Below are 15,453 nucleotides of genomic sequence, written 5' to 3' on the forward strand. Positions count from 1 at the left end.
CAGTTTAGGAAATATCTTTGGCCTAATAATAAGACTGTTGTTTTATTATTGTCTATTTACTGTGGTAGCCTATTCCGAAATAATCACCTACAGCCTACATTGTGTTATTTAAATGTAAGATGAAACACACCATTGTAGTTATCTCTAGGCCTACTTTATAATAGGCCTAAACTGTATTTTACTGCAATCCATGCCAGATACTGCATAGACATAGATTTACCTACTTTGCATTTTGCATACTGTTGTGTTGATTATAGCCTGCACTGAAAAACAAATGGTTAGGCCTATGCACTGTAGAAGCCAGGCCTGCTATGTTTTGAAAATGTTATTGGAGTTGTGTGTTGGACTGCAAGCAACCTTGTGGGGAGTTTGGTGCGACTAGAGGTCGCTCTTGCTTGAGGTACGTATGCTGATGCAGTATGTTCCTGATCAATCCTTAAAAGATCTTTCGACTGACTGAGAAAGGGCTGAAGAAGTTTTGTGGGTATATTTTAGACAGCAGACAAGAGTAGTAGCCTATGGGCGTGTGGTGGTCAAGCAGGTTACACTCCGCCATTCCGACACACCGCCATTCCGACATTGATTTCTTATTGCATTTTGGGCCATTTCAGGGGGGAAAAACGGGCATGTAGCCGATGAGTCTGCACCAGTTGCTGCACTCATTGTCTCCACTCCTTTGCGCTTGTAAACACTTGCAACAATGTCAAAAAGACATGAAATGTGATGTTTGAGTGTTTGCTAACAAAACAAGCTAAAGGGGGCTTCTAACCTTAAACAATACCTAGCACAAGGAAGGCATACAAGGTGCGGGGACATCAGGTGTTGCAATCTTGTTAGCCTACTGTCGGAATGGCGGTGTGTCTGAATGGTGATTGCCCCCCGGTCAAGCAGTGTAGGCTACTGTGTGTAGTGAGCAATAATATAGCCTAGTGCTGAATGGGTCGTCTGGCAATGCATACAATATATCAGTATTGCCAAATTGTAGTCATACGAGACTGTCGATGCCTGTTTTTGCATTGAGGTTTGGCAATGGTATCACAATCAACTGTTTACTCAACTGTGGCGGAGGCGAGTTCGTCCAGTGTGAAATGACGTAATACTGAGGCGACAGCAAAGTAGACACCGCTAACGAACAAATTTGGCTAGGTTTAACAACACATCACTCAGACGTGGAAAACAACGGGGATTGAAGTGCAGTTCGTATAGTTGTAGTCTTAGGCTTTATTTACGGTGAACCAACACCGTTTTATATGAAAACATAACAGCAACATACGGAACAGTACTTTGGTTGCCGCAAAGAAGCTTGTCACACAATCACGGTAAGAAACTGGCGAGTTTGTCGGCATTCAGTGTCGGATAAAGATTAGCCTGGGAATTAGCTAGCTCACCATTGAGCTAGTACAGCGAGTTAGCAAGAATCAAAGTTTGGGGCAATCATTGTAAAAGGAGATGGATGTCTTTTATGAGGTTGTCATTGTATTGGCGACCTGTCACGTCAGTTTTCTTTTGTGAAATGCTGTGCCTGGGAAATAACTTGAAGTTTGTCAAAGTTGTCATGATCTTTTTTTTTTACTGGTCAGTGTTAGCCACTTCCTAAGTTGCTAATGTTAACCTGCAGCGCAGTATCAAGAAACTATGTCGCTAGCAGACCTGTTAGCTAACGGAGTAGCACCCGTGATCCAGCTGCATCTAAATAAAGACAGGCTCTGTACTTGCTGCTGTAACGTTGCAAACATCCTAGTCTAGTTTGGGGTACGATGACACAACCGATAATAGTTCTGTCAGGGCAGCCTTTGCCATTTTAGAAGTCTGGAATGTTTTTTCCACCCAATGTCTGTATGTCCGTGACCACAATTTGGATAATCCGTCCGTGTAAAGCTCAAGTAAGTACTTTAATAGGTTCACTGAGGTCAGGCAAGTTTATACTGAGTCATGGTTAATTTATCAACTGTAACGGTGAGATTTGTATCCCCAACACGGCAGCGAGTGTTTATGTGCGTATTTAACCACGTGACAAAAATATCAACATTGTCAGTGGCTGTATGTTCTTGTTTGGCCATATTTTTGTTCACCAGCCATACTTGCTCTCCGTTTGTCAGACATGTTCGCGATTATTAGACGTTAATAACTACTAATAAACTGTTGACTTTTTAGTTAAACTAGGTGACACTGTCAACAAACGACAGTAGAATGATTAAGATTAACATGTTTAGCAGACATGTGCATCAAAGCTGGTGGTTGTTTGTTCAGTATTTGCCAATCTGTCATTGTGACAGAAGTGCTCAACGTGTCAAAAGAAATGCAGGTTTGACAGGGTAAACAAATGTCCAGTACAGCTCGTGCTTTCAGGTCATATAGGGTTGCAAACGTTACACTTCAGAATATTTGCCCCCATCACCGTCTTCGAAGAACACGCGTGACTCCGCAATTTAAGATGCCTGTTGTGAAATGTTGGTGTGGCAACTGGGAGTTTTAACTTTGTAAACAGACTGCGACTGGGCACAGTCAGCACGCGGTTTGTGCCGGTTCTTTTTATAAGCTCTTGGAAGGGGCTTCCCGCAGCTCTATCCGGCGCAAGCCACTGTCGCATTTCAGCCACATGAATCTAGGTCGACTAGAAATCCCTCTAGCCAGCCACGCCGTGAAAGTCTGCCATAGATGAAATGTTTAAAATACAACCGTGACAGAACATGTCATTAATATCATATTAATATCACCGTTTAACTTTGTCTTCATTCACCATATCCAAATGCTTGACTCTGTTCCAGGGAGTGAGTGAGTGAGCGAGCAAGCGAGGGAGAGAGAGGCCTCTCGTTTCCAGCCTTCCCAGACTCCCAGATGGAGGAGCCTCTGCACTCACACTGCCTGTCATGCATAAACCGGCGGTGCATGGTCCGCCCGGAGCCGGGCGCCTCCTGCGACCTGATGGGCTGCCCGCTGGTGTGCGGCGCCGTCTTCCACTCGTGCAAGCACTCGGAGCACCGGCTGCTGTGCCCGCTGGAGCGCGTGCCCTGCCTCAACAGCGGCTTCGGCTGCCCCTTCACGCTGCCCCGGGCGCGACTGGCCGAGCACCTGCTGGTCTGCCCCGGCAGCGTGGTCTGCTGCACCATGGAGTGGAACCGCTGGCCCGTCAGCTACGCCGACCGCAAGTCCTACGAGCACCTGAGCTGCGGCGGTGGCGGCAGTCCCGGTGGCATTAACGGAGGAGGAAATGGGAACGGGAGCTGCGGCGGTGGCGGCGAGCCTGACAGGCCAGTAGAGCAGCTGGACATGGCTCTGGCGCTGCAGGACCAGCGCATGCTGCTCGAGTCCCTGCGCGTCACCACCACCATCAGCCACGGAGGCGAGGAGATCCCCACACGGGCGCTGATCCAAGATCAGCCACACCCGTTTCATCAGCATCTGCACCAGCAGCATCAACAGCAGCAGCCAGAGAGTCAGGAGCCTCAGCAGCCACATCAGGCTCAGCAGCAGCAGCAGCCACATCAGCAGCAGACGGCGTCCCAGCGGCCCGAGCTGGCGCGCGGCCTGATGGACATGCAGGAGGAGTCGTACAGCGAGCTCTACAAGGCCTCGGTGGAGACCAGCCGCAGCCTGGCCGCCGCACTGGACATCCTGACCGGAGCCAGCAACAACAAGGACATGGACCTGCTCATGGACGGCTACGCCGGCGACAAGGAGCCCAGAAACGGGGGCGCGCCACCACGAGGAGGAGGAGGAGCGCTGCACCACGGGGAGGTGCTCAACGGAGAGTGCCGCCATCGCGACGGAGTCAAGGGCGGCAGGAACGTCGTGGAGATGAAGGACGCCAGCACGGACTCGGAGTGCGAACTGGGGGCGGTGGGAGGCGTGGACCTCAACCACTCCAACGGCCTCATGAGCTGGGAGGCCCAGCACCACCAGCACCACAATAACGGCTTCGGGAAGTCGGTCGAGGTCATCATCGACGGGAGAGACAGCGACGCGGAGGAGAGAGGGGAGCTGTTGCAGTTGCCGCTCGTGAAGCCCAGGCGGAAAAAAGACAAGTCTCAGTGTAACGGCTTCCACCACCGACCCGACAGCAGAGGCGCCGCCGCTCACCGGCGCCACCATCGGCACCTTCACGCCAAGCACAAGCTGCCCGCCGGCGGCCATAACGGATGCTCTGACCTGAGCCAGGCGGAGCTGGTCCTCCACCACGCCGCGCCCGTGGTGATGGTGGAGCCGGCTGTCCCCCAGCAACACGCTAGCATCACCGTCCCTTACCTGTCGCTGCCCGTGACGGCCCGCTCCGACCAGAGGCCCCTGCTGCTGCCCAGTCACCGCCTCATGCTGGAGGAGGACGAGGAGGAGGAGTTTCACATGAACGGCAGCCAGGTGGGGCTTCTTTTGTACACTTTTTAATTTTGTGTGTGTGTGTGTGTGTGTGGGGGGGTTAGTGTGTGTGTATGTGGATGTGTGAGAGAGGTTAAGATACCTGCCTTGGGCTGAATGTATGTAAGAGTGTGCTACATATGGTTGATATATGTGTAATTATGTGTGTAATGTCTTCTGTATGTCTGTATTTATGTATGTCTGTATGATACTTGACACCTTAATTTCCCCCTGGGATCAGTAAATTCTACTCTACTATACTCTACTCTGCTCTCTTCTCTTCTCTTCTCTACACTCTACTCTACTCTACTCTACTCTACTCTACTCTACTCCACTCTACTCTCTTCTCTACACTCTACTCTACTCTACTCTCTTCTCTACACTCTACTCTACTCTCCTCTACTCTCTACTCTACTCTAGCCTCTGGTGGTGGCCGTGGAGGGAGGCCAGGCTCTGGATCTGGATCTAGCGCTGGACCTGGAGGAGGTGCTGCAGCCACTGGTGGTGGTGGAGGAGGAGCTCCAGGAGGAGGAGGAGCAGCTGGACCTCCCTCCGCTGGTGGTGGGGGAGCAGCTCGACGGTAAGGCTCGCACTCTGGCTGTTATGGCAGGCAGCAGGCTTCACTCAGGGTTTCTTGATTGATTTCAAGGGTGCTGGTCCAAATAAAACACTTAAAATCAGAGAGAAAAGGGTGCATCTTGCATCAAACTGTTTTTTATTGTTCACAGACGCGTTTCGGCGCACCGAAAGAGTTTGATGCAAGGTGCACCCCTTTCTCTTTGATTTCTGACAGGATTTCTGAATATGGGATTTTTTTATTATTATTATTTAGCAGAAAGATATAAAAAATAAAGTAAGTTAAAACACATAAAAAACTATACACTGCAGTGAAGATGAGCTTATAAAATAACAAACTTTTCCAAATGAAAAAAAGATGATGCATGACCACAAATTAAGATACAGACACTGTCAACATTTTGTAGAGTTCTTCCACAATAATGTGCCGTGACATGGTTTTGATTTTGACTTTCACACTATCAATAACAGTTTGTTGTGTTGTTGTTGTTGTTTTAGAAACAAAGTTTCGTTTGAATAATTGTGATGTAAGTCTGTGTAGTTAATCCAATTTTGAATGTAATTTATAATTGACCATTTGAGGGACACTACAAAATTATTGTTTATATAGTCGAATAGTCGTAATGTAATGCCATGCAATGACTCGAATTTTGATTGAGATTTTTATTTCAACATCGACCAAAAATAATTGATTATGTGATTTTTATTGTTTTTTTTCCCTCTGTTATGGAGCAGCCCTGCTGGATGGCGTAGAGCTGCAGCCACTGGTGGTGGCTGAGGTGGAGGACGAGGTTATGGCCATGGGCCCCGACGGGGACGGGGACAGGGACAGGGACGGGCCGATGAATGGCGAGGGGCTGCAGCTGCAGGCGGCCGACCGCTGGCTGGAGCGCAAGCTGCATAACCTGCAGGTGCTGCAGGGGGTCTTCAACGTCAATGGGAGCCGGCGCTCGCTACTGTCACACCCCTACCGACTCTTCCGCGCCAAGATGGAGGACAAGGTCGAGTTCACTCTACACATTTTTTAAATGGTTTTATTAGGGATGCACCGGCATACTGGTATCGGTATCGGCACCTATACTTGCCCATTATACTCATACTCGTACTCGTCAAACACTTGCCGATGTTGCCACTTGTTTGTTGACACTTCACCTGGTGCCCCACACTTCACTCTTCAATATACCCTGTAGATTTCCATGCCACGTTTTGGTGTTAACTCACCAGTTTAATTCTAACTCAACAGAAATAAAACCCAGTGTTTCCCATACATTGAGGAAACTATGGCGGCCCGCCATAGTTTAAATTTGGCCGCCATAGTTTCGAAAATGTAAAAAAAAAAAATTTTTTTAATTTTTTTTTATTTATTTATTTATTTTTTTTTTTTTTACGATTTCCGTTTTTGTTAAAAACGATTTGAATTACGATTTCCTTCGCATTTTCCTCCTGGAGTAAATACATCCCATAGAGAAAACCACAAGTGCTTGAAAGACAGAGGGATCAAAAGCCTAGTCAAGTTGTTAAGGGACAGTTGGGATGAGTTTACTAACACTCCCCAGGCTTTGTTTTACAGTTGTAATGAGTTAGGTGACAGACCTTCATTGACACGGCAGAGGAGACATCGGGCTGCATATAGAAATGAATGTGTAATGAATGTGAATATAGACATAAATGTGTAATATGTTGTTCAGCCCTTTTAATGGGAGGAATTTTGAAAAACTGGCCCTGTGACCAGCACCCCTCATGTAGAATGTGTACGCCTATATGTGTGTGGGGAAAAGGCACAGCCTACCCTCTTAGACCCTTTTTGTCTATGCGTTAACAATTTCACAGTATACTACTCTTAAATTCTTATCTCTGCTCCTATTTTGTTTTATTATTTTATTCATTACATAGACCCCTGCATGAGGGACGAATGAAACTGTGTTGTAAACAGAAATGATTCACTGTACTGCATTTTTAAAAAATATATAAATGACAATGTACTACTAATATCATGTGTAAAATGTGATGTAGCCTTCTTTCTCAAAATATAAATGGCTGAAATGCAGGCCTAGGCCTATAGTTTCTCCATGCGCCAATGTCATACTGTACTCATTGTTTTGCCATTTTGCATTTACACTGCGTGAACAACCCCCCCCCAAAGGCCCGCGTGAAAAGCCCCCCCCCCCCCCAACAAAAAATCCCCCCATAGTTTCCAAAATTTCTGTGGGAAACACTGAAACCCCATTCATTTTCAATGGGGTTTCATTTCTGGTTATTTAGAATTAAACTGGTGAGTTGGCGCCAAAACGTGGCATGGAAATCTACTGGGTATATTGAAGAGTGAAGTGTGGGGTACCAGGTCAACAAACAAGAACAGCTGACAGCAAAGCATCAAGGATATCTGGGCTTCCATAACTCCCATGCACTGTTTTCGCCATTGACTTCAATGTTAAACGCATCGTGGCCATTATGAAGACAGACAATGTCCTAACCAAGTATTGACCATTGCATGTTATGTAGAAAGTACCACATTTCAACTGATTTAATGTGACCCGAATTTGGATGAAGAAAAATGTGATTTTATAACAATATTCTAATAATGCGAATTCCCCAATTCATGGGTTTTTTGAGCTGGAAGGCCAACGTATATAAAAAGAAAAAAATTAATGATTGGAATAGTTAAAAAACTGGGCCATGAATCTACAATCCATGACAGTTTAACATTATTGATGGAATTATGGAAATAAATCAACTTTTTCATGGTATTCTAATAAAAAGGCCTGGAGCTGTAAATTCTATTATTTATTATTCTGATGATCATTACTCAGGCGGTGGACACGCTTGACCTGGAGGTGTCGGAGGACGCGGACGACCCGTCCGGCCTGCACGGCATCGACCTGATCACGGCGGCGCTCCTCTTCTGCCTGGGCGACTCGCCGAGCGGCCGCGGCATCTCCGACAGCCGCTTCGTGGACAGCCTGCACATGGACTTTGGCACGCAGACCTTCTCCTTCCCGTCGGCCATCTTGGCCACCTCCACCATGGTGGGGGACATCGCCTCGGCGTCGGCGTGCGACCACGCCAGCCCGCAGCTCTCCAACCCCAGCCCCTTCCACACGCTGCGGCTGGACCTGGTCCTGGAGTGCGTGGCTCGCTACCAGACCAAGCAGCGCTCCATGTTCACCTTTGTGTGCGGCCAGCTGTTCCGGCGCGACGAGTTCTCCTCGCACTTCAAGAACGTGCACGGGGACATCCACGCGGGGCTGAACGGCTGGATGGAGCAGCGCTGCCCGCTGGCCTACTACGGCTGCACCTACTCGCAGCGCCGCTTCTGCCCCTCGCTGCAGGGCTCGCGCGTCGTCCACGACCGGCACCTGGGCTCCTTCGGCGTGCAGTTCAACGTCCCCGGTGAGTCCCTGGAACAATAACTACAGATTTCAGATTGAATGATTTGGCTGAGAAGTGATTGCGATAAAATGACCTGACATTTTTAAACGAAACCAAAGCCAAAAAAAGATAGAATATGAAACTATGTTGTTCAGAAACGTTGATCTCGCTAAAATGTTTATTAACGAATTCATTCAATCATTACAGAACAAGAAAAGTGACAGAATATTAAACTATTTTGTTCAGAAAAGTTATTGATGTTAAAATGGCTATTTTAATATGATTTCATTGCTTCATCACAGAACAAGGGTCCCAGGGCTCCACCCTTCCCTCCCTAAGAGGTGGTGGCAGCATGGTGCGCAGCTACAGCTGCCAGTACGGGAGCCAGTGCGACCACCTGAGCAGCCTGCCCTTCGAGGTGCTGCAGCACGTGGCCGGCTTCCTGGACGGCTTCAGCCTGTGCCAATTATCGCGGGTCTCGCGCACCATGCGGGACGTGTGCGCCAGTCTGCTGCAGGGCCGCGGCATGGTCGTACTGCTCTGGAAGAAGATACGACAGCCAGATGGATCCAACTCTTGGCAGATCAAAGACAAGGTAGGGTAGGGTAGTGTGTATCTGTGTCTGTGTCTGTGTCTGTGCGTGTGGTAGAGCGAGAGAGAGAGATCCAGAAAAAACTGGTGGCAGGTCTTTTCTTGGCAGACCCTAGACTAAGTGTAGAGTTATATTTTGTCCATGTGTGTGACCAATCCACAACAAATTGGTGGCAGGACTTTTTCTGCACCTGGGGTTTCCATCTTGTGTGTGTGTGCACGCATTGTGTTGCTGTTGTCAAGGTACATAAATCAGATTTATTGATTTAACAGCTAAGATGCTGGAGGCCTAATTGTCTTGGCTGAGATGTTCATTCGTCATTGAATTAGTTCATTCTGCTGCTTAAAACGATTCACAGACAAATGATTGAGCCCAGATGTCACACCAGCCAATTCAGATTAAAATATGAGCTAAAGCTCAGTGCAGTTCTCCTGTTGTAAGGAGGACTATGTCCCTGCCGTCTCTAAAGCGGTAGGGCACTGCATTGCTACACCGGCAACCCAGGATCGGTTCTGGCCTGGATCCTTTACCGACCCGTGTCCCTGTGTCTCTGTCCCCATTGGCTTTGTGTCACCAATCTTACAATCACAAATAAAGGCCAAAAAATATATATATGCTGGTAATTCAGCAGAGCCCTTAGCAGACTGTTGCACTAAGCTTGTGGAGGGAGATTCTGGAAGTTTTGAAATGTGGGATCAACAGGTGTCTAGTATCAAATACCGCTACTGGATAGAGCTACAACCAACCATTGATGACCAAAGTGTTTGCATTACTGTCAACAATCAGGAAATATTAATACTGCAAAGTCAGAAAGTCTGGAGCTCGCACTCAAAAAAGACTTGAAAAGAGATGCCCAAATAAAGTGGTTTTTTAATGATCTCACAATATGCCGTGCAGTATTTACAAAGGTGCAAACATTTCGGGTGATCCCATCCTCAGTGCAAAAAAAAGCTGATTGTTGACATTCTCATGAATAGGAGCGTGTAGATTGGCTTGGACTTGACATGATCCATGTGACATTGCTACGTTTTGCTGTTAACTCACCAGTTTAATTCTAACTCACCAGAAATAAAACCCCATTCATTTTCAATGGGGTTTCATTTCTGGTGATTTAGAATTAAGCTGGTGAGTTAGCGCCAAAACGTGGCATGGAAATCTACAGGGTATATTGAAGAGTGAAGTGTGGGACACCAGGGTCAACAAACAAGAACAGCTGACGGCAAAGCATCAAGGATATCTGGGCTTCCATTACTCCCATGCACTGTTTCTGCCATTGACTTCAATGTTAAACGCATCATGGCCGTTATATAGACAGAGAGAGTCCTAACCAAGTATTGAACATTGCATGTTATGTAGAAAGTACCAAATTTCAACTGATTTGATGTGACCCGAATTTTGCTGAAGAAAATTGATTTTAGTACAATATTCTAATGATGCGAATTCCCCAATTCATGGGATTTTTGAGCTGGAAGACCAAAATATGTAAAAATAAACAATTTAATGATTGGAATAGTTAAAAAAACTGTACATGAATCTATAGTCCATGGCAGTTTAACATTATTGATGGAATTATGGAAATAAATAAACTTTTTCATGCTATTCTAATAAAGTGGCCTGGAGCTGTACATTTTGATTTCTAAAAGAAGGTATCAGAGAAAAGCTTTGTCTTAAGTCTGGTCTTAAAACTGTCAACAGTAGGGGCATTTTTTTACTTCCTCAGGAAGCTGATTCCAAAGCTGTTGAAGCATAGTAGCTAAAGGCTGCCTCACCACACTTTGTTTTGACAGTAGGCAAAACCAGTTTTGCTTCATAGACCTTAGATTGAGTCATGAAGTAATCCTGTGCCGTTCTCCTTGATGTCAGGTGTGGCGCTTCAGCACGGCGTTCGGCACGGTGAACGAGTGGAAGTTTGCCGACATCTCCAGCATGGCGGACCACCTGAAGACGTGCAAGTTCAACATGGTGTCGCGGCGAGAGGAGGCCATCCCGCTCCCCTGCATGTGCTTCACCCGCGAGCTGACCCGCGAGGGACGCTCCCTCCGCTCCGTCCTCAAGCCAGTGTTATAACACACGCACGCTCGCACTTCTACAGTGTGTTATAACACACACACACACACAGCTGCGACATGGATGTGTACACAGACACCATCATGAGAATGCGTATAAATACATAGCCGATTTTTACCGTCTTCGTGTGTCTGCACCACGCCTTTGCATGTGAATTTGTGTTCTACGACGCCCTATGACATGTTAGGGTTAGGGGTGGTTTTGTGTCTGGGCAAAATTTCATTTTATCCTTGATTTGTTTCGCTGTTGATGGCAAAAGTAGAGCTGCAGAAATGCTGCTTTACTGACAGAGTAGGGTTAGGGATGGTTTTGGTCAGGGCACAGCTTACCAGTGTGTCGTTCAGCAACAGAAATGCATCGCGACTGACGGAAAACTACTCGCCTCGTGTGAGCCTGGTCACGCGACAAAACTGCTTTTCTGTGGCGTTGCACTCCACGACTTGACAAGGAAAAGGCGTTGGACCAACATGTGTAATGCACACCTTTTTACAATGGCAGTCTGCAGACACACACAAACATATCCATTGCACTTGCATAGCTCATTACACACACACACACACACACACACAGACGCACTTACACACAAGCATATCCATACATCGCAATCTGCATTGTGCAAATGTACACCACGACATACACACTCCAGTTGAACTGTCAAAGCAATGCACTACATGTATTTTTGAACTATCACAAATGAAACACTCAATCATGATGTCATAGCCATGGACTTGAGCACTCTTCTGTGTTTTCACACCATGTTATTTTCGATCATTTCAAACGAGTTTGGTTTTTTTTGTAATTATTTTCTGCCCACCTTCTACTCAGACTGTCGACTGCAGGTTGCTCTGATCTCTAGTTCAACACCCTGCAGATGTGTAAATAAAATGTAGCCCTTTTTGAGGTTTGGAAAAGGAACAAATCCCTATATATTTTTTGTAAAGGAAAATACTGTGCCGACTTGTTTAAGACTTTTAATGAATTATAATAACAAATAAAATGAAGTAGAAAGCAGAGCCTTAAGAGGAAAAAAAACACACTTGATTTTTAAAGCTGTGTCGGAAACCTTTAATAACGACCCTGCCATACCGGATTATTACTGTACTGTTTTATACTGCATGGTGTGGTTTCAAAAAAAAAAAAAAAAAGAAATGTGTAGCAGTCATCTCCGGGTTGACACGTAATGTGCTGTATAATACAGACAGTGTCAGTCGGAAAAGCTCATGGATTTTTATAGTCTTGTTTTTTTTCTGTTTTACATGTTTTTTGTTTCATTTTCAAAGAACAGTTAATGTCTGAAAACGGTGTTTTGCTGTGGACCGTTTTGTGTGAGGTCAGCTGTATGTGTTGAATGGCCGGACATCAAGCCATGCCTGTTTTGTTTTTGTTTTTTTGTTTTTTTCCCTTAAAATGTCATAGACCAGTTGGAGTGTTTCTAGGTCTGATTTATGTACAGTCATGCCTGGAGTATTTTTCTTTTGATGGTCCTGTTTAGGTATAGGGACTTCCAGAACGTCCAACAGTTCTCGTGTCTTGACTTGAAGTACACGGTTGATAACACAGATAGATTTTAAGGCAAGAGAATCACCTAGCACTTTACCGAGTTGTCAATATGAAGTTTACGCTAGTCATTCATTATTTTGTTTTGTTTGTTTGTTTTTGTGACTCCAGCATTAACTTGTCTAGTGGTGCCCCCCTGGGCCTCGTTTCTCGACAGTGTTGTTGCTAACCGAGTTAGCAACTTACTTGGTTGCAATGCAATTTCCCATTGGCAACTTAGTAAGTTGCTAAGGAGTTAGCTATGACACTGTCAAGAAACCGGGTCCTGACCAGTTTGCAGCTCAGCCTGTGCCTAGAGTATGAACAAACATCAAGCTGTATCTTGCCCCTCACATGGCCCCCTTTTTTGTCTTTCCACAATGCATAGTGGTACTGTGTTCCAGCTTACAATAACTCAAGACGTTTTCAGACTGATGATGAAGTGTGCTGGTGCTGATTCACTCAACCGAACTGCCAGATGAATTGACACCAAAAATCAGCATGCTTTGGAACTGAAAGCTTGAAAACACTTAATCATGACTTAATCACTTAACAACTTGTTTTATTTGTGTTTTGTTTAAGTGGCTGTTGCCCCTTAATGCATCCACTCAATTTCATTTCACACAACTGTCTGATGCTAATGTCATCATGATATTATAAACTATCTGATGCTGATGTCCTCAATATAATTTCCCATATTGATGTTTTATATCACAACAAGGCTGGATGACTCGACTTCAATTCAAATGTGTCTTTAATTAGCTGGGCTGGATAGAATCATAAGAAAACACATGGCTTCAAAGAAACAGATCTTGAACATTCAGAGAGACATTCAGAGAAACTCAGACAAATTGAACAAAATAAATGACAGTGAAAGTACAAAGAGATTTGTACACATGCGCTTGATCATTGGCAATTAATGATGCTATTGCCAATCTAATTGAATTTTGCATAAATTGCATGGCCAGCCATAGTGGGATATGTCTTATTTTGTGGCAAAGCAATAAGTCAATAAAGCATAATGATATGATACAGGCCATTGGCAAGCAATTATATCAGTTCCCAGTGTAACTGGCGCAGGAACCAGCACCGGCACAGAAATGGTTTGACTGAAAACATCCTGATTGGTCCTGTCTAGACAACCACCTTTTCAAAACTTTCATCTTCTGCTGGCTGCTCTGAAATGACCTCCTTCAGCAAGCGCAATACGCTCAGTCGGTTCTCAGTATTCCACAGTGCGGTCATCAATTCAGTCCGTTTTGACAGCCCATCAGGGAGACAGCCAGAGGATGTCTGTCTCCTGGAAGCAGACTACAGTACTGTACTGTGAAATGCGGAGCCAGACGAGGCTGTTGTCCTCCGAGGCTCCTGCACAAGACAAGACTATCGAGGCCACGTAGTCTTGAGGCCTCTGCCTGCCGTTCGAGACTACAGTACCAAGGCTGTGAAATTGTCAGAGGTTGTTCATGGTCATTGTTTTCACAAAGCCAAGGGGCTGAGTCTGTCTGTCTCTCTCTCTTTCTCTCTCTCTCTCTCTCTCTCTCTCTCTCTCTCTCTCTCTCTCTCTCTCTCTCTCTCTCTCTCTCTCTCTCTCTCTCTTTCTCTCTCTCTCTGACCTGCTCACTGTTAATCTCTCTGGCGGTGTGACCCAGTGTTAAGTACTAAAACAGCAGCACTGTGGGAACTTCATGGTACTGGACGTATAGTTAGAATGAACAGTGAATGTACTAGAGAGGCATGTACTGGGGTAAAGATTGCAATGGCAAGAGAGGGCAACGGCAATGGCAACGTATGTTGGGTGTTGGGATAAGGTTTTGATGTGATGGTTTCGTGTGATCACTGCCAGAGACTTATGGGTGGTTATGACGTTATGGTTGTGACGGTTATGATACGGCAAAGGGGTTACAACGGATGGTGGTCGTTGGCCTAATGCTCAGGGCGAGGCCTGGGATGAACTTGCTGTTAAGGACACGTACATGTACGTACTGTACACATCCAGTATGCATGGCGACCATGCATATCCTCCTGGCCGAGTGCTTTCTTGGCCCAAGAGTTCAGTGTTGGAGTGGCTTGCTGTTCTCTCTCTCTCTCTCTCTCTCTCTCTCTCTCTCTCTCTCTCTCTCGCTCTCTCTTTCTCTGACGGGTGGACCGCTGATCCACAGCCTTCAAAGTGTCTTCAGGGTCTTAGACTTCCAGTGCATGTTGACACGTGTGATTTAATAATAAAAACAATTTGTGATGTTTTAAACTTCTGTTGTTGAGTTTTCATGGCTTTTTTTTTCTTTTTTTTACAGTATAATTCTGTTAAGAAGTTTAGGGACTTAACTAGTATGTAGCAACTCCTCATTGTGAGTGTTTACAAACAATGGAATGGGTCAAGTGCCTGTTTATGAGAAGGACTTAGGGAAATTTACCGCATTACAATATTCACAAGATTCTGAAATACAAGTGAGTTCTGTATAATTCTTTTTTTTTGTGAATTTTAGTAAAATGCTGAAATTTCCAGGCCCAGGATTACTGTTGATTACTATTATTATTGTGTTAAATTATATTATAACTGTTTTCTTTGTTTGTGTGTGAAGGTCCTTTAGCCTATGCTGCCCTAAAGATGTTCTTTCTGCAATGGGGATCATGATGGTACACAGTATTAGCCTGATTATCATCGACGTTCAAATGTCTTCGAGACTTGGTCTGACCAAGAGCATAACAATTAACGTTTCCCAAACAGCATGGTTGACCCGCCTCCCTTGGTTTGCTTATATTTGTTTGCTTACCGACAAAGTGGGAGGAGTTCCCGTATTCTCGGGAACTCAGAAAGTAATTGCATTGCTCTTGACCTGACTAGTTGCAACGCTGAAAGTGTTGCGTCCCTAGGAGGGCACAGCCTGGCTAACACAGTATATCATTCTATTAGGTCTTTTACATTGGAGCACTAGCGCTACTTTCCCCTACTATTTTAT

General features: G+C 45.6%; 1 protein-coding gene across 1 annotated transcript; it reads left to right on the forward strand.

The window, feature by feature from the left end:
- Positions 1–1,136: 1,136 nt before the first annotated feature.
- fbxo30a (F-box protein 30a) lies at positions 1,137–14,741 on the forward strand. The gene is made up of 7 exons (XM_063184243.1): positions 1,137–1,319; positions 2,769–4,356; positions 4,774–4,933; positions 5,665–5,930; positions 7,740–8,319; positions 8,601–8,893; positions 10,754–14,741. The coding sequence occupies exons 2-7, from the start codon at positions 2,839–2,841 to the stop codon at positions 10,955–10,957; spliced, it is 3,021 nt and encodes a 1,006-aa protein (XP_063040313.1). The 5' UTR covers positions 1,137–1,319; positions 2,769–2,838; the 3' UTR covers positions 10,958–14,741.
- The last annotated feature ends 712 nt before the right edge of the window (positions 14,742–15,453 follow it).

Source organism: Engraulis encrasicolus, chromosome 19, assembly GCF_034702125.1.
Source record: "Engraulis encrasicolus isolate BLACKSEA-1 chromosome 19, IST_EnEncr_1.0, whole genome shotgun sequence".
Classification (NCBI taxonomy): domain Eukaryota; kingdom Metazoa; phylum Chordata; class Actinopteri; order Clupeiformes; family Engraulidae; genus Engraulis; species Engraulis encrasicolus.

Coding starts and splice junctions, on each gene's coding strand:
- fbxo30a (XM_063184243.1), top strand. CDS start 2,839: ATGGAGGAGCCTCTGCACTCACACTGCCTGTCATGCATAAACCGGCGG. Junction 4,357..4,773: donor TTCACATGAACGGCAGCCAG/GTGGGGCTTCTT, acceptor ACTCTACTCTAG/CCTCTGGTGGTGGCCGTGGA. Junction 8,894..10,753: donor CTTGGCAGATCAAAGACAAG/GTAGGGTAGGGT, acceptor CCTTGATGTCAG/GTGTGGCGCTTCAGCACGGC.